Below are 18938 nucleotides of genomic sequence, written 5' to 3'. Positions count from 1 at the left end.
GCATTTCCCATGGGCATAAAGTTCAAGCTGCTTTACCAGTTCCTTTCAGGATCGAACTGCAGCCACAAGACGACCATCCAAAGAATGTAAAAAGGGAGTGTTCGGGGAAAGCGTGCAAGGAAGGCAGAAGCAACCGAATAAACAAAAACAACACCCGCAAGAGTTAGGCACAGCAAAGAGGGAGCCAGGTTCCTCTGGACCAGACCAAGCAGTTCTGATTTCACACCGACCTCCATCAAGAGCACTGGGAGAAGGATCGAACAGGTCCGTCCCTCCCTCCGCCCTGGGAGCAGGCCGGGGGTGGCAAGGTAAGGAGGTGAACGGAGGAACAGACCACAGGTCCCCCCGCCCCCCCCGCGGCCCCAAATCCCCAACCCCTGGGGACTAGCGTCTGTCCCGGCAGACATCAAAAGCAGCAGCAGGCTAAACCCTCCACTCTCAACCCATGCCCCCTTTTTGGGTCTCGGCGTAGGGAAGGTGCCCCGGGATCTCTTTGAGCCTTGCTCCAAGAGTGCGCCCCGGGGCCGAGCAGCCCGAGCCGCGGCCGGCAGGAAGCGCCCTTTTCGGGCCGGACCCCAGGCCGAGCCCGTACCTTCCGCAGTACTTTCCGGCAGTTGGTACAGAGCAGGTAGTTGGCGGCGGCCGACGGGCTGCTGCTGCCCCGGTTCATCGTGGCTGCGGGCACCGAGGGCGAGGGCGAGGGCGGGCGGCGGGCTGGGGCCGGGCTGTCACTGCGGCCGCCCGCGCAGCTGAGGGGCCGGACCGTCCCCCAGCCGCCGGCCGCGCTTCAGCCTCAGCGTCCTCCGGGCGGGATGTCGGGATGGGAGGCGACGCCCCGAGAGCGAACGGCTGCCCGAAGCGACCACCGCGGCGGCTACCGAAGCGACGGCAGAGACGGTGGCGGCTGCTCCTCACCGGCCCGTTGTTCCACCCGCCCCCATCCTCCAGACCCCCGCCCCCGCCAGGCTAGGACGAGCAGCCGCCACCGCCGCGCTGCTGCTGCTGCCGCTGCCGCCGCCGCCGCCGCCGCCGCCGCCGCCGCCGCCGCCGCCGCCGCCGCCGCCGCCGCCGCCGCCGCCGCCGCCGCCGCCGCAGCAGCGCCTCAGTGCGGCCCCGCCCCCGCCTCCCCACCACCTTCACCACCTCCACGCTCGGGCACCGCCCCCTCCCGCCAATCGGACCGCTCCAGCCACGCCCCCCGGGCGCTAGCCCACAGCCAATGAGCAACTAGAGCCCGGCTGGGAGCTGCACCGGCCAATCAGAGAGGCCGAAGACGCCTTGAATCTCTGGGCAAGTTAAGTTTGTCTCCGAGGCTCCGAACTGAAGGGAGATGGCGGGTTAGTTAGGTAGTGGGGTGGGTGGGAATACAGTGTGCTGCTCCACCAATAGGAGGAAGAGGGTGTGTCATATGCAAATAACCCCGTGAAGTCCAGCCCCTCCCCTAAGACAAGGCACAGCCCCTGCTCTAGGTCTCTGCAGAAATGGTGAGGGAATGAGATAAATAACTGGGAGCTAGAGCTCGCTAGTGGGTCTAAGACTGAGCTAAATATTTCCTGATTTCTTGAGAAAGAGGATGGGGGTGGGGGGAGCTAAAACGTCCTTACCGTCAGGGCAGTGGTTAGGCTTTCTCTTAACCAAAATCTTAGCTGTAAAGAAGACTGCAATCACGTAGCACTTTGCATCCAAGGATCTCAAAGAACTTTATGCATCATTTATCGTGAGCCCTGTTTTGCAAAAGACCAGTTACCTGAGGCTTCGGCAGCGGGTAGGGGATAGATGTTTAAGTATATTTGCACCAATAATCGAGTTAGAGGGAAGAAAAGACACAAAACCTGTGGGTGAGTGGTTTCCTCCTCCATCTAAAGCCCCTTCTCGCAGTCTCTCAGCAACGAAAATTCCTTTATTTGTCCAACACGAAAAGGCCAAAGAGACAGGGTTGTCTTCCACCCAAAAGTCCTTCTGAGGTAGCTGGTTAGATAAACGCAGAGCATGGAGCTCTGCCTGGGAGCGAAGGTTCAGAGAACAAATTGCCATTTAAAACTGTTGGGCTGGACCTGCCTCTTCCGAAGCTAAAAATGGATTTAGGATTTTGGCGTTCACGCTCTAGGGAGAGAAGGCAGATGTAATTGGGGAAAGCTCAGGCTGGCAGGGTGTGGGGGACAGGCGAGTGGGGGAGCGAGGTCTCCCGAGGAGCTAGCAGCGCGCATGCTAGTCGAATGCTGGTTCCCGACGACGCGAGACGCCCCGAAACCTGCTCCCCAGTGAGAACAAAGGCAGGCTCCGAGCGAGAACCTGATTGGTGCCCGGTCCTCACCGGTGTCCTCCGGACCCCGGAGATAACTTGCTCTGCCCACTGGCGCGGAGCTCCGTGCGCACTGGCGCCCCAGCTCCCCACCCGGCCTTGGCCGGGACCACATAGGACTGTGCGTTATGACATCACCTGTTTTCGCTGTTGAGAACACGATCGGTATTCTCTGCTTCTCTTTTTTTTAAAGGTCTCTGGTGTACGAGGATTTGTGAAGGCCTGCAGTTGGCAGAATGAATCTGTGGAGATGGTTTAAAAGAACGGTTTCACTGGTTTGCATTTCTTTCTTTTCTTCCCTTTCTTTTTAAAAAACTACCCTGGTTTCCTTAGGGATTCAGTGTAGTGTTGTGATGCAAAATCAGAAAGGTACACTTGGAGGAGCTAGCAAGTTTAGCATATCAAAGCTATTAGACCAAATTGTGTGGTTAAAACTGCCAATCTCCTCATTTTTCGACAGCTGCCTCCTCTCTGTCCCTTTTAGAGACCAACAGGCATAAACCAAGCCTACACAAGGAACAAAGGAAATGGAAATCTGCCAGTGTCAGGTTTAAATAGATTAAAATAGACTGGAAAACCCCCAAAGGGTCTAAGTTATGTGGTTGGGTAAATGTGTTGATCCATTTAACTAGTGATAGCTAAAGTTCTCTTGGTGCTGTGCAGATTTATAGAGCCTAGAATAGCAATGGCATGGGGAAGGTGTATAACATGCAGTTAGAAGAAACTGTAAAAGCAAGAAGATTCAGCAAAAGGAGAAATTACTACGTACACTTCAACGCAGAGAACCAAGAAATCCAGGGAGAAAGGAAGTCTCAGTTGTCCTAAGAACTGAAACACATAGGTGTCCCCATTTAATGGTAAATATCTTGAGTTATGTTCCTGGCTTGTAAAGCAGATTTTATGTGAATACATTTTAAAGGAAAGGAGAAATTGAAGGATGAAGTGAATTTTTGTGCAGAGACTGAGTTTTCTCAAACAGTATTTTAACTTCAAATTATTTTCTATCATATACTTTTTATATCCTTTCCTTCTATTTAATAGCTAAAATTCTTTCACAGTGCAGTCCTTTAAGTTCTTCCATAACTAAATCTCTCAAGAGGGAGGCCAAGAGAGGCCAGCCCTATACAGTTATACCGTCTAACAAAAATTGCTAAAAGGAGGTTTTAGAGGAATCTCTTCATTGATCCATGGTCATATACATGTATGTGACCAAATGATGGCCCTCTCCACCAAATCCTCCAAACTGTTGTAACATTGTCTATACTGTCATTTATTTGGCAGTCAACCATGTACTGCACTGTAACATTTCTTCTATTGAACCACGGTATATGTGTCTGTGTCCCACCCCTGAAATCTCCAATCCAGTAACTCATTCTCAATACACAATGACCACTCTTTCTTCTGGTTCTCACACCCTCAGTCCCATCATCCTTCTTCTCCCCTCTCACGGTAATGTTCAACTTCTGGACACTTCCTTTCTCTTCCATTCCTCACCTGACCTCCCTTTCTTTCCCAGCTAGCCTGGATACCAGAAGGAGACTGTAACTTAGAGAATAAGTGACTTGCAAATCCTGGATCACATTGTTAGTTAAGAGGGAAGGAAACAAAAGCCCATTCTTTGAACTTTGTACAGAGCAAGGAAAAACTCCGCCCCTTTTGTTGTCTGGTTGATCTAAAACAAGAAAGAACTTTAGGAAAGTAAGATCTGGGTGAAAATTAACAACCAATGTGGAGCACTACTTCTTAATTTTTTAATTACAAAATGAGAATGACACTTCACGAAACATTTCACATCATTTAAAAATAGTTTTTGCTTGTTTTGAACTATTTTTTTTCAATGTGACTTTTTTTTCCTAGTTGTGCATAAAATCACATGGCTTGGATGTACCGTAAATTATTTAACCATTACTCCACTATGGAACATGTAGGTTGTTTCCAGCTTCTCATGATTATAAATAATAATGCTCTGATAAGCTTCCTCATATATAAGTTTCTGGCAGCATCTTTTATTCCTAGATATGGAATTTCTAACCTAAAGGATATGAATATGTTTTAAGGCTTTTGATGCAATTTGCTAAAAGATTTTGTGGAAAGGTTTAACCAATTTGCAACCAACTCACAGTGAATAAGAGCACAGGGGAGAGAATCATTTGAAAGCACAAATCTGATCTGTCATCCTCCTATAGAAGGCCAGTCAATAGTCCACTTAACTCTACTTCGAATGCCCTCCATCTCTTTCTCTTTGAAAGATCTCCTGGTAGAAATAAGCACTTGCCAAAGCATCCAAAGTGCTTTCCTGTAGCTCTTCCTTAGCATAAAGCTCAATACTGAAATGATTGGTTCAAATTCTATGTTCTCATTAGACTGGTGAACCCCTGAAGGGCAGGGATGGACTCCATTCACTTATCCACTCCCAACTCCTAGCTCAACCAACTTGAAGAGAAGTGCTTAAAAAATCTTGGAGAAAATAAGGAGTTTTCACTCTGACTTTCCTCAGTACACCATAAGTTCTTCTAGAACATCTCTTTTGAATCTCTAATAACAGCTACAGGAACTTATAAAAGGATCCCAGTACATATTTGTGAATTGAATGGCTCAAAACAACTATTTGGCAAAGCAGAGAGATTGGATTCGTGTCCTTATCTGTCACCAATTCCTTCTCTGACATTGTACATAATGATCATAACTGGGACTTGCTATCTCTTTTATAAAATGAAATTTCCTACCACAAACCAAGGGTGTAGGGAGGGAGGGCTGAGGCACATTTTTATGCTCGGTGCTTTCGAAAGAAGATACCCTGTTAGTAACGTGCTGTGACTTTTGGACTTGAAACTGTTTATTTCTCTAGATATTCTCATTCTACTGACCTAAGAACAGGCCCCTTTATAGTTCCTAAATAAGGATTCGATTGAAAAAAATCAATTACTAAAGATATTTTTTAAATTCCATTTCTTGAGACAATAGGTCATTTTCTAACGTTTTGCCTCCTCAGACTTCTTTTTCTTTCCCCTGGGAGCACCCAAAGCCTTTGGATTTCAGGGAAAGTACTGCATTATTTACAAATTTGCAAATATTGTAATTTGTTTTGTGCACAAAGGAATTTGTACTTCACACAATTATAAATTGATTGCTCCCTTTGAGCTGTTAATTAGATTCCTGCGGTCCAAGACCAATACTACTCCAAAGGAGAAATTATGAGGATCTGATCCAAAAAGGCCACTGCTTGAGTGCCCATTCCCATCCCACCCCCTCCATCGCCCACCTCCACTGAGAAAATTATTCTTACTAAAGCTCATTTTTCAAAGAACAAATATTCCACCAACATCCAAATTTTTGTCGGCTTTCTCTTCTAACTTCCTATTTCAGAGTTTCCTGCATTTAACCCCATGTAAAGCAGACTGCAAAGGCGAGCGAGGCCCTCAGACGTGGGTTTGTTGCTATTTGTTTGGCCTGCAAGATGTTAGCCAGCACAGTGCTTTTTAAACATTGAATTACTTTAAGTATTTATAATTTAGGATATTTTGCCCCCCACCCCCAACTCTAGACTTCTGGCGTCTCTTGAAAATTTGTCAGATCTGATCACACTGGACTCATACTGCCACATGGCAACCATCTGCTGGAACCCAGTACCTGCTCTTTGGGTTTGGACATGCACTTTCTAGTTTACCAACATCTCTGTCACTCTTTGGGGTTCTATTTTGCCACTTTATTTACATTATCTTCTTGATCCTTGTAAGGATTCGCCACCTCTATAAACTTTCTCCAGCACCTAAATACCTAAATTACTGATCTGCTGACTGTCCCTCTTAACTTTATTATAGAATATGAATTGAAAAGAAACGTCATCTCTTGGCTATAGCAAACGTTGAGGAAAGGGGTCAGATGTAAAGATTATCATGATATGTAAATCAACTATACTTCAATAAAAAAATATATTTAAAAAAGGAATATCATGATGGATAGCTAGGTACCCTGACACGTGTGTGTGTGTGTGTGTGCATGTGTGTGTACAAAATGGGAAGGACAGTTGTCTAAGAAGTGACTATTATGTCCTTTACACTCTTCACCCCACTCCTTATTCTAAGTCTGCCCACATCCCCATTCTAATTGTAGCTTTAGGAGAAAGGGACCAAGGGGAATGTGGCAATAGTAGAAGGACCATGAGAGTGTTTCTTTCTAGTCAGGTATGGATTTGAGCACTGACTTTGCCCCTTACTAGATATATGGCCTTGGGCAAGTTACTTACCGTCTTTAGGCTTCAGTTTCCTCATCTGTAAGACCGAGTAATAATGCTACCTCCTCAAAGAGTGATTGTGAAGATTGAATGAGATTAATGCACTGTAGTGTTCAGCAAAGTGACTAGAACATTGCAAGCCCTCAGAAACTGTTTGCTGCTAGCTGCCACAATACAAAGGATGTTATGTTCTCTACATACTGTGTGACCTTGGTCTAGTTACTTAACTGTTCTATGTCTTGATTTTTGTCATCTGAAAAGAGGATATTGATATTAGCTTAGTCATAGAGTTGTTTTGAAGATTAAATGAGCTATATGTAAAGCACTGTAAAACAATGCCTCGCATATAAGAAATGCTATATAAATATTTACTATTATTATATACAGTGGTCAGGAGATCTTTTTTATTTGTTTCTTTTTTTTCTGTGAAGATCTTTGATTTTCAAGGTACTTCTCAAAAGGTAATGTAGGGTAGTAGAAATAGCAATGGACAGAAAGTCAGAGGATCCAGGGTTTAGTTCAGTAGTGCTGTAAACGATGTGATTTTGGGTCTCAGTTCTCTTATCTATTAAATGTGGAAGGGTGATTAAGTAGGGTCAGGGCCAAATCCAGATTGTAGGAAAATTGAAGCTTATATAATGTGGGGACCTTACTTAATAAAAGAATATAAAACTATGGATGCAAAATTATTTATGAAAGCAAATACTTATTTAAAATCATCAATAGAATCAATAAACTTTAAAAAGTTGAAAATACTATAAACATCACAAAATCCAAATAAATAACAAATCTCTATTAATTAACTACCTGACACAACCCTGTATTACTTTTTTCCCTACATATTTTGGGCAGTATATTTTGATTTCCTCTTCATATGACAACGATTTTTGAAATGTTATCTTCTATGGAGAAAATAGAAAGGTAATTCAATTTTTTTCTCTAGTCTAGTGCCCTAGGATAGTTAGGCATCATGAAACGTCCTCCAACCTACATCTTTGTGATCTGATGTATGTGAATTGGCCCGGTGGGCGATAGAAATATTCCTAGAACCCATTCTTACGTTGGGACAACTCAAAACAGCAACCACACACTGAAATGACTGTGATCTTGCTCTCTCTCTATAACCCACCAAACCCAAGCTAAAGGTGTCTGCATCTTAACTTTCCCTTAGCCAGAATAACAAAAATACACATGGCTTCCCAATTCTTCCAGCATGAAGGAGAGTTTGAAAGAGGTAACTTGAGTGAAAAGAGACTGTGGTCTTTACCAATAATGGTTAAAATAGCTTGCTTTTGAAATTTAATTAAGAATATGACCACGTGAACACATTGCTCTGGCCTCTCCAAGGGCCTTGGAAGGGGCCAGTGCTAGTGATGGACACTAAATTTTAAATTTTATTAAATTTGTGGTTAATCTGTGTCTGAGAATTGCAAAGACCTTTCCAAGCTCTAAAATTCTGTGAATTTGTTTTGTCTTAGGATTTCCATGAGAATCTAGTGCAAGCAGGATTAGTAAGATAGGAGAAGTAGGAGAATTTCTGCAAGTAAGCAGGGAGAAAGTAAAAGGAGCCCTAGTCTCAAAAATCCCCAAAGTTGCCTTGGTATTCCTTTGTTCCCTTATTTCTTCTGTGAGTCTGCTCGTCTCCTTGATAATCTAAATTCACTCTCCCCAGTTCTCAGTATCCTTCTTTCAGATGTAAGGAAACTGAGATAGAGAAATAATTTTATATATTTTAAGGAAAGATCATTGTGAAATATGCCGGCTGTCTGGGTGTTAGAAAAGAAAGTGGGTGAATAAAACAAAAATCCCCATGAGAGTGAAGGAGTTTGGGAGTACGATCCAATTAAGAGCACAGAAGAGTTATAATTTTTAGACTCGGGTATCTTAGATGACATAGTATTCTATTGTGAAGGATTTGCAGGAAATCAACATGTAGAACCAAGGTGGGATTGAAGGGACCTTTAGAAGGAAACAGTCTATACTTCCACTTTCAGACCTTCTGAAAGTGACAATTACATACAGACTTGGAGCATCTTCAGGGATGAGTCTTATTCATCTGAGTATTTCAAGTACTTGGAACCTAAGAGGAGGTGCTTGAAAAACCTTGTTAGATGAAATGGTTGGATGTATTAGAGTTTGTTAACCGGAAAAGGAGTACACATATTTTTACCAAATAAAGTTCCCAAGTTGTCTTAAAACTGTAAAATGATTTTCATGCAAAGGTAAAATTTGCCTTGTTCTCAAGAAGCAACTTTCAACAATTATATAAATGTAACAAACACAGCAATTTCAAAGATAAAATGTTGGCATTCCCACATGAGCTGCAAGCCTGGAATCACAATAGCATCTTGTAAGATTCTGGAAGGCTGCAACTTTGGAAGAGTATGCTGTGAAATACATGCTGTACAGATAGTTTTTTTTTGCTCATTTATTTATTGGACCCTCAGCAAGTAGTAAGTTCTGGCGACAAAAAATAACAAAAGATAAGTTTATAATCTAATAGTGAGACTGGGGTATAATCTCTGCATTGGTGTAGAAGATAAATAGAAAATGGAGAATAGAGGGTAAGAGAATTATTAGCAAAGAACTCAGAAAGCTCCTTTGAGCATTTATGCCTGTAACTGGATGCCTTAATCGTAGTGATGGAGACACATGATACAGAATTCTTGCTGTGTCTCCATGCAATTTACAATGTCAACAGGAGGATAGGATTAACCCTTACAAATACTAGAGAACAATACAGAAGAGTATATAATGAGATCACCTTTTAATTCCATGTTCATTACTCAATTCATTCCTGCAGTCACACATTAATTTCCTCAACATATGTCTGTGGAGTACTTACCACGTGCCAGGCTCTTGGCTAGCCATGGAGATAAAGTGATAAACATGAGAGTCAGCATCTTACAGAACAGATAATCTAGCAGAGAAGATGGACTTCAAACAAGTAATGCCAATATGTAATGAGTATTATAGTAGGGAAAACACAGGAAGGGAACATAGAGCAGGGGAATCTAACCTGGTCCAGGCCTCCCTGAGGAAGTAAAATGGAAACCCAAGTGGCGGGGTGTCCACTGTTTCTGACAGTGACTCCCCCATATTCCAGCCAGTAGGTCCTTTCCATCTGCAACTCTCATCTTGTTGTTTCAATTCTCCTTTTAATATAGTTCCTGTTCCAGTTATAAAACTCCTATGAATCCTGACTTCTTACAGTACAGTAGACAAACTTTTATGCTGGAAGCCATCCTCCTTTCTTTTTCTAAGAGGCACTATCCCTATTTAACTTCTTTTTCCAGATTAAAGAATATCATTTAACATCATTATTTCACACTTGACCGTTCTCACTCAGGCCACCACCATGATGAGTTCCATCCGTGCATGTGCAAGTTAAATGTAGGCACCATTTCTAAGAGGTACATCTATTTTATCTCTCTTAAGACTCTAAAGTATTTGAAGGTAATCCTCATATCTCTAACCTATTTTCTCTAATCCCCACAACATCCATGGTAGTGATACTATAATCATAATAGATATAGTGATAAAAGCAACCACTATCACTTACTGAAAGCTTACTATGTACCAGTCATTTTGCAATATCCTATATACATTATCTTACCTAATATTTATAAGATGCCTATGAAATGGTTATTATTATCTCCATTTTTCAAATGATTTATAGGGATTAAAAGTTTGGTCAAAGTCACAGTTATTACAAGACATTTGAGATTTGAACCCAGATTTGCTCGATGCCAGTGTTTATAGTATTATTCAGTCCTGCCTTGGCATCATACATTCAGAATATTGTAAATATTCTTTGAACTAATTCTCTGTGATAGGTTACCAAACTGTGAGGTCCACTGACTTAGATCTCCCAACATCCACCAAATACAGTGTGGGCACCTCCAGTAGTCGGATTCCTACTGAGATCAATGTTATGGGAGTAGGAAAAGAAATACTCATTATTCCCTATTCTAATATTTTATTGCCCACTGGCATGTTACTCTAAAATAAAACTAAATGATCCTGGGATGTGAAAAATTCTTTTGTTGACACTTTAAGTTGAAATGCCAAATGTTTTGATATATAAGTCTGATGATTCCTAGGCACTTGGTTAGTCATGAAGGTAAAGTGATGGATGTAATGGAGATAAAGTTGAGGGAGAGGGGAGAGGAAAGAAGTTGCCAATGCTCCTCTTACATGCTGTATCAAGGATGATCCGGGTCCATTGTGATTGGTTGAGATTAGCTCCTCTAAGAAAGAAGGTGAATGAACTGGTTTCCACATAATCTGCCAGCGAACTAGAGATATTTATCTCAACCTGTCCCATCCAGATTCTCCTCTAAGGAAACCTTTCTGCTTGTGGCCTCATTCTACACAGTGGTGCTCTATACTGTGTGTTTGCCCCTTGTCTCAGATGAGTGGACCAAGGGGTAGATGCTTGCTGGAAGACAGACATTCTGTGACCTGGCCAGCCATCTGGATGGACTAGCTTAAAATGATGATCTGGGCCGATCAGTTGCCGTTCTGGGAAATTCAGCAATTGGAAACTAAGGCACCAGGCCAGCTGGCAGCAAAGTCAGATTGTGAGAGGATGCCATGAACCATATGGACGCTAAAACTATGAAGGGGCAGAACAGATAGAGAGTAAAGGCTGAGGAAGCTGGTTGGAAAAGAAGCATAGAGACAATGCACAGGAAGAAGGCGAAGACACTAAGACACTTGTATTTAGAAGTGCTTTCGATCCTGGGTGTTTCCAGTTCTGGTCCCTGCCATGTATCCCTGTAACCGCCCGTTCCCCTATCTGAATCTCCTTCCACCACTAATTTTGTGAAGTAACTTGAGTGTGCCTGTTTCTTTCAATCAAAAGAGACTAAAACCATCTTCCTTCCCTTACATGTCAAGCACTTACAAATATGAAGTATTACTCTTAGTTCTCATTAGTAAATGGATGTGAAAAGTCAGACATTCAAAAGAAAGAACTGGAATGCGCTGAGCCAGAAAACCACATTTTGATTTTTGCACATAGAAAATTTTTACGTTTCATTAAGCATACGTTTCATTAAGAAAGGCTGCTCTCAAAACTTTTTAGAACATTTTGTGTTCCCAGTTGGAGAATGGAGATCAGTAATCTATTAGCCGAACTGCTTCTCTCCAAGTTTAATGTCAAAGTGATTCTAATGTGTCTATGTGAGCAACTGCCTGTGAAGAAAACTTTGAGAGACAAAAGGCTTTCTCCCTTTCCACTCTTTATCCTTCATTCAGATCTCATGCCTGCTGGCCCAGTTTAATGATTTTCTAGAGTTTTTGAACCAAAAAGATTTTTTTAAAAAGTAAAAACAGAAGTCAAAGTTAAATGTCCTTGAATGTTTCCAAGAACTAAGTAGTTAGTCAAGAAAAAGATAAAGTGAATAAGGGCAGCTTTGTGTCAGTTGGCAGGTTAAAGATCACTGTGGTGGTCTTTATGAAATACAAAGGGGACCAGGCATATAAATATGAACAGGTATAAATGCTTTAATTTGACTCAACTTGCCAGGTGAGGAATGTGCCTCAACAAGTGATCTGTTTCCGTAGGGCCAATCACTAGCCTTGGAGGAGCTCAACTCAGCTAACCAGAATAGATCTGGAATATTCTTGGTTTCCATTCCTGTGCCTCACATGCCTTGTCTCTGCAGGAGCCGCTGCTTTTCCTTCCCTTTCTAAGTCTCTCTCTCCCCTCCTTCCTCCCTTCCTTCCCTCTCCCCTTCCCTCTTTCCCTCTTTCTCCTTCTTCCGCCCTCCCTTCCCCCTTCCTCCTCCTCCCTCTCCTTCTTCTTCTTCTTCTCCTTCTTCTCCTTCTTCTCCTTCTTCTTATTCTCCTTCTTCTACTTCTTTTCCTTCTTCTCCTTCTCCTTCTTCTCCTTCTTCTCCTTCTCCTTCTCATTCTTCTCCTTCTTCTCCTCCTTCTCTGTCTCCTACTCCTTCTCCTCCTCCTCCTCCCTCCTCCTCCTCCTCCTCCCTCCTCCTCCTCCTCCTCCTTCTTCTTCTTCTTCTTCTTCTCCTCCTTCTCCTCCTCCTTCTCCCTCTTCTTCTTCTTTCTTCTTCTTCTTCTCCTCCTTCTCCTCCTTCTTCTCCTTCTTCTCCTTCTCCTTCTTCTTCTTCCCTTTCCCCTTCTCCTTCTCTCTCTCTCTCTCATTTATATTGGGCTTATTCTGAGCTCAGCCACCCTTGAACCCATTCTCTATCTTGTAGGTAAAATAGTTCTTAGGATTTGCTAAGACCTTGGAAAATAAAGGAGGTACTTCACCTGACCAGTGAGGATTGTTTTTGCCACAACTTTGGAAACTTTGTGGATGGGAAATTAAAGGAAGTGGTGCTTCTCCCTGGGCCATACTAGAAGGGTTGTGGTCGTGTTGGACTTGCTGTTGATGCAATAACTCTACAGTTATTTCTGTATACTCAAGGCCTGTCGCTTTTCATTTTCTGTTTCTTCAAGAAGACATGAACATCTAGAGAGTCACATGTCTATGGGGAATTGGAATGCTGAGGAATGGAAACAAATGGAAATATATTACACAAGTGGAACTTCAGCTGTGACCTGAAATGTATTACCTAAGAACTCTGTACAGGTGAAATTTTTTCTATCTCGGTATTGTATAATCAAGTTGCTGTTCAAAAACTCTTCAAATTTCATTTTTTAGTACTTACTTTGTAGGGTTTTTTGAGGATTAAATGAAAAAATTTCTGTAAAGTGCATAGAACAGTGTTCCTCCTATTATGAGCACTCAATAAATGTTAGTTATTATTATTTTTTAAATTTTTCATACAACAATAATATATTTGTTCAGTAGCAATTGAAATTTACTTGAATTTTAATATTTTGGGTTCCCTGATGCCATTTACCACTGTTTGTTTTGATTTAAAAGGGCCTCAAGTACTTGATAACATGCAAGGTTGATCATCAAAGCATCTTTATTGCACTTGTGTTCACAAAGTACATTTTGGTCTTCTTTTAGTTAGTCTGTTCAATCACATTACAAGATAGAGAATTCTGTGTCAGAGAGCCTGTGGGAAAATGAAGAACCTAAGTGTCTGGAGAAATTAAATGACCACAATGTAACCCCCATTGTAACCTCTCTCTAGATGAAGATGAAGAAGGACCATCTTCTCTGGGACTTGGGCTCTCACGCGTATTAGGTGAGTGTATGCGTCCACACGCATGGATATATGCCTTTATGTGTCCTGCTCTCAACAAATTCTTTTTTTTTTTGGCCGTGCCTCACAGCTTGCAGGATCTTAGTTCTTCATAGTTCCTCGACCAGGGATTGAACTGGAGCCCCCTGCTTTTGGAAGCGTAGTGGAGTCCTAACCACTGGACTGCCAGGGAATTCCCAACAAATTCTTTTTTGCTAAGCTAGAGATAGTGAGTCATAATCATTCCTTGGTTTTTTTTTTTAATTAATTATTTATTTATTTTTGGCTTTGTTGGGCCTTCATTGCTGCACACGGGCTTTCTCCAGTTGTGTCGAGCAGGGGCTATTCTTCGTTCCGGTGTGTGGGTCTCTTCCTAATTGCAGTGGCTTCTCTTGTGGAGCACAGGCTCTAGGTGCACAGGCTTCAGTAGTTGCAGCGCGTGGGCTCAGTAGTTGTGGCACACGTGCTTAGTTGCTCCATGGCATGTGGGATCTTCCCGGTCCAGGGATCGAATCCATGTCACCTGCACTGGCAGGAGGATTCTTAATCACTGCACCACCAGGGAAGTCCCATTCCTTAAGCTTTTAACTGAAGAACTGCAGTTTGCCAGTTAATGAACGGGACGTATTAACCCATTTAAGAGCTGGAGTCCTAAGATAGAGTGCGTTGGCTCTTGCCATCAAGAGCTTTGCCTACTAGCTAATAGCTGATGATTCTCAGTTTTACTCTACAGGAGGTAACTATCTTTAGGGAGATGGACAAAATCACAAAAGATAATATACCTCATGTATTCTGTATGACTCTAGAAGAACTTAACCATACTATAAATAGGTCTTTTTTTTTTTTTTTTTTTAAATATAGGTCTGGGCTGAGAGGGTCTTCTGGGAGGTGTAATGGGCAGGATATATAAAGCATGGACCAAGCCATGGATTCTTTCCTCTTTGCCTTTTACAATTGCCCTCTGTTTATAGAAACCTATTTATGAGTCTGCCCTGGTCATCAGGGAAAATGCCTTATTTATTTCATGATTGTTTACAAAACCAAGGGCCCAGGACACAGGATATTTATACTGTTGTCTATCATAGCATTCACTGGAAGAAGAGATAAGCGATTCATCTGACAAAAATATTGTGGCTTGAAGATTCTGAGTGCACGAGAAAGAAGTCACTGCATTACCACGTCATAAGACAATGATTTTGTTCTCTTGAACAAATGATGTAACTCATTTAGGTTGATTTCGCCTTCCTCAGATGTCATGAACATAATTTTTGCTTTTTCACTATAGTTCTTAGTTGCTTGTGCAGTGACATCTCAGGTAAAAAGGGCCTGAAGCAAAGTCTGAGTTGGATCCTCCTGAGAACATCAATAAGATTTTCTCCCCTTTTTCAAAGAACTAAGGAGTAGATTTAGCCAGACGAGGATAAGGTTCTAGATGTGGAGGGTAACAAGGAGCGGTAAGATTTTTCTAGGTGGAAAAAGCAAAGGGAAGGCAGATGCTTGGGTGTGTCGGTGGCCTAATTTCTGTAGCCCTGGAGCTGCCCAAAGTATCTTCAGAGTGAAGACCAGCCATCTGAGCCCCAAGACAGGACAACGACCTGGGGGTGAAGAGCGGCTCTAGCTCCACCTGCCAGCTCCGCGCCCCCTCAGCTTGGTTCTATTTGCTCTTTATCTTCGGGGCTTCATTGACATCATTCTACCCTATTTCAGAGTGAGATTAGGTGGCTTCCTCAGAGCCCATGGGTCCCAGTGACATGTTAGCTACACCAACTTCGTGTCACCTCTGCTTCTCCAGAAGCAGATTCAACAAGATCACATGATTTTTCAGAGCCTTTTAATGTCTCTTGCCTTTGGCATGTCACTTATCTGACCTACTTCCAACTTTTCATGTTCCAATCTCCCATCCCTTTTATTTCATCTGACTCTTTCCCGTATCATCAGCCCTACTTTCTGCTCCCTTCTCACTAGAGCAAACTGCCAACCCCAGTACCTTTGCTCTCTTGTTCACATTCCCCTCAAAAGTCACCCAAAGTTTCCAGGAAGCAAAGGAGAAGAGCTTAAACTATTTTTGCAGTGGAAAGCCTAGAGACGACTTACCCAAGCATGGCCTATTTGCTGCTTGATGTAGTTCATGCTCTGGCCAGGGGGAAGGGATGGTGGGATTTTGCCCAGGCACGCTTTGGCCATTCTGTGTTTTGTGCTGCCCGTGCTGAGTCAGCTATTGTTGAAACAAATGAAGGTAAGTATCCTTGAGGAACAGTGATGGAGGCGTGGGTGACATTCATGTAGATAATAACCTTTCAGGTTAGCTCTGGTCCTGCCCACGAACAGAATCTCAACCCCAGCCAAATCCTTCCAAAAGCAAAGATCATGTTCGTTGTAGACTGTAGGCTCCCTGAGGGCACACATCTCTGTCTGAGTTCTTTTCATTCATGCATCCCAGGTGCACAGAACGGAGCCTGTCCCATTGTAGGTGCCCGATAAGTCTGTTAATTTGAATTCCCGCCCGATGGAATTGTTACTTTAGTACCGCATTTCAGCAAGGCTCTTCTCCACCAAATAGCACAATATCAAACAGGTATAGCAGAGTCGATTTTAATATGCTAATTAATATACACAAGGGAAAAAAAAGATCGTTGTAAATACCATGGGCTTTGAATGAACGTGAGCTTCTGAGGGCTGTAAATGTATTTCAGAGAACAGGACTAAGAATGGAGTAGAAATATACTAAATTTTAAGAAGCATCTTGAACATGAAGGGTAGCTGATAAAGAGAAAATTAAGCTTTTTAATTATAGAAATGTGAAATTGATAAAGAATTCCCTGTTTATCTGAAACACCAAGTTTTCCTAGGACCTTAATATTATTATTCCTAAAAAGCAGGAGTCAAGGGGGCTTTAGACTAGATGAAATTCCCTCCAATTCTAAAAAGTTGAGACTACAATTATAAATCATCAAAAAATATAAAAAACAAACAAAACTGACGTCTTTAGTCTCTCTTTTGGGAATGAGTGTAGCCCTAGAACAAAAAATCTTAACCTGAAGTGTAGGGTTGTACTTCCTTGTATATCTGAGTTCCCTAAAACCGTGCATACAAATTTTATATATGTGCATTTTTTCCCCTGAGGAACAAGGATCCATAGTTTTCATCAAATTCCCAAGGTAGTTTGAGACCCCAAAACCTTACAAGCCACTGGATTATAACATTTTAGAGTGTCTCCTTATAAGGCTTGAAATATCACTTTCTATGTGTCAGGCATTATGCTGAAACACTTTATATGTCTTACCTCATTTAACCGTAACTTCACAAGACTGCTGCTTTTCTGAGAAGTTAACTTTCTCAAAGTCTTACAGCTGATAACTGGTGAAGCTGGGACACCCACCCAGGCTGAACCAGAATGCCATGCTTTTATTCATTACATAGAACTACCTTCTTTTTGGGAGACAGACATTTTCCCCAAACCAGAGCCTTTTCAGTCTTAGCCATTACTTTCCCTGTAATTCATCTTTTATATTTATTTAAGAACTGCTTTCTAAGCACCCTAAACCCTTTATACACCCAGGGAGCATTCCTCTGTGGAGCTAGCTTTCTAAAGCACTGAAGCAACTCTCTCCAGACCACTCATCTCCGTTCTGTTCTTTTCCATTGTACAACCAGGCTGCAGTAAGCGTAATTTTGTCTTAACTCTCTATTCTAAACTCAGGTCTGGCCACGTGGCACTGATGGACAACCCATACATTTGGAGAGACTCCAAGAAATCCATCCCAAGCACTGAATGGTCCTGGCCCTGTTCCAGAATTTCACTAACCTTCCACAAATTGTGATTCCAGACACGTTCTTACCTTGGCCCCCAGGATAATGGGAGCCACAAAAGAGACAGAAATTAAAATGTCAGCCCAGCTGGGCCCACAGCAATTACAATGGAACCCATTGCCTCTTCGATCACCTGAGTGCACCACATCTGTGCCTCCTGCAGAAGGGACAGCAAAAGAATCCAGAGCAGTTATTTTAGATGTCTCTTTAACTCAGTGTTAACACAGTTGCTACTTAACAACAGCAACTAAGATTTTCATAAGCGACAGGAAAATTTTTAAAAGCAAGGTGAGAAGCAGAGATCAGAATTCTGATGAGCTTTGTAATTCAGCAACCACTGCCATCACTCAAAACCTAAATAACCTGAAATATATGATCAAGGCTGGAGCGGCAAGTAAAAGAAAATGTCGTTATTCTCTGCCTGAGAAAAGGGTATCACCCAAACCTTTTCACCTACTGCAGATTCTGAAAGACGAGTAGTATGCCATGTCACTATGGACAGAGAAAAGGATGTCCACAGCCAAGGTGACATCTGAGAGGTCATATAGTTTGTGGGATCATGATAGAAGTTCAAAACATCCATCTGAGAAAAATAAGTGAAACTGATGACTGAGTGGGAAGTATGGGTGGCACAAGGGATTAAATGGTGTGGGAATCAAGACATTGCTAATCTCCTCGCTTCCTCCTTTTTTTATTCTTTATAGACCCAGCCACTGATAGGAGCTGCCGATTTCATGTGAAGTGATCAGTTGCTTTTTGTGCTCTGAAGGTGCTGATTTCCAACGACTGCAATGTTACATCCATGAGTTCTTCCAGCTTTGAAACTGAGCGCTCCAAGCAAGAAGATCCCTTTTCTTCTGCTGCTATGCCGGGGAAACGTTGAGATTACTTCAGCCAAAATAACATTTCTGCCAGCTGACATCCTAACTCAGAGAGGCAGCTAGTCGTGCTAACAAAGAAAACGATGTTTGGTCATAAAGGAGTGTGATGAAACTTTCGCTTTATCTTTTTCTATCTCAATACCACAATATGGAGACGAGTTATTTTCTTAAAGTACTTGTCACCTGCTTTGTGATTGTCATTTTACTTGGCTGCCTTCTCTGCGAGATTATAGGCTTCATGAGGACAGTTTTCCTCCTCATTGTATCCTCAATACAGTAACAACGTTTTTTTTTGAAGAAATGAATAAAGAAAGTCAACTCAGAAAAAGTCTTCTAGTCTATGTTATAGGAATAGTGAAATCTTTTTAGGTTAGTAAAATGTGGGTTGAATTGCTCAGGAATTTTTAATAACCAGTGTTTGTCAGCTGAAAGTATATTATGGGAAAATGTAATACTGAATGCAGTTATAAGTTCTGGAATAGGGACAAGTGTTCAGGCCATGGTGGCTAAGTGCTGTTTTTGTCCTCCAGCTTTTATTTTTA

The 18938-nt window shown here is 42.3% G+C and overlaps 1 protein-coding gene and 1 long non-coding RNA gene across 2 annotated transcripts in view; one reads left to right on the top strand and one right to left on the bottom strand.

Moving 5' to 3' along the window:
* The window catches only part of SESN3 (sestrin 3), a 67102-nt gene extending 66176 nt beyond the window's left edge, over window positions 1-926 (bottom strand). Inside the window, exon 1 of the mRNA XM_060018083.2 lies at window positions 593-926. Within this exon, the coding sequence (XP_059874066.1) occupies window positions 593-670 (78 nt within the window). The 5' untranslated portion in view covers window positions 671-926. The remainder of the gene's footprint in view (window positions 1-592) is intronic.
* Window positions 927-1278: 352 nt separating this feature from the next.
* LOC138414148 (uncharacterized) lies at window positions 1279-18707 on the top strand. Its single transcript, XR_011246567.1, has 5 exons — window positions 1279-1290; window positions 2496-2577; window positions 13011-13140; window positions 13655-13708; window positions 18220-18707. It is a non-coding gene; the product is annotated as an uncharacterized lncRNA (long non-coding RNA).
* Window positions 18708-18938: the final 231 nt, after the last annotated feature.

The sequence above is a fragment of the Delphinus delphis genome, chromosome 8, assembly GCF_949987515.2.
Source record: "Delphinus delphis chromosome 8, mDelDel1.2, whole genome shotgun sequence".
Lineage (NCBI taxonomy): Eukaryota > Metazoa > Chordata > Mammalia > Artiodactyla > Delphinidae > Delphinus > Delphinus delphis.
This window is presented reverse-complemented; position numbering and strand designations above follow the sequence as displayed.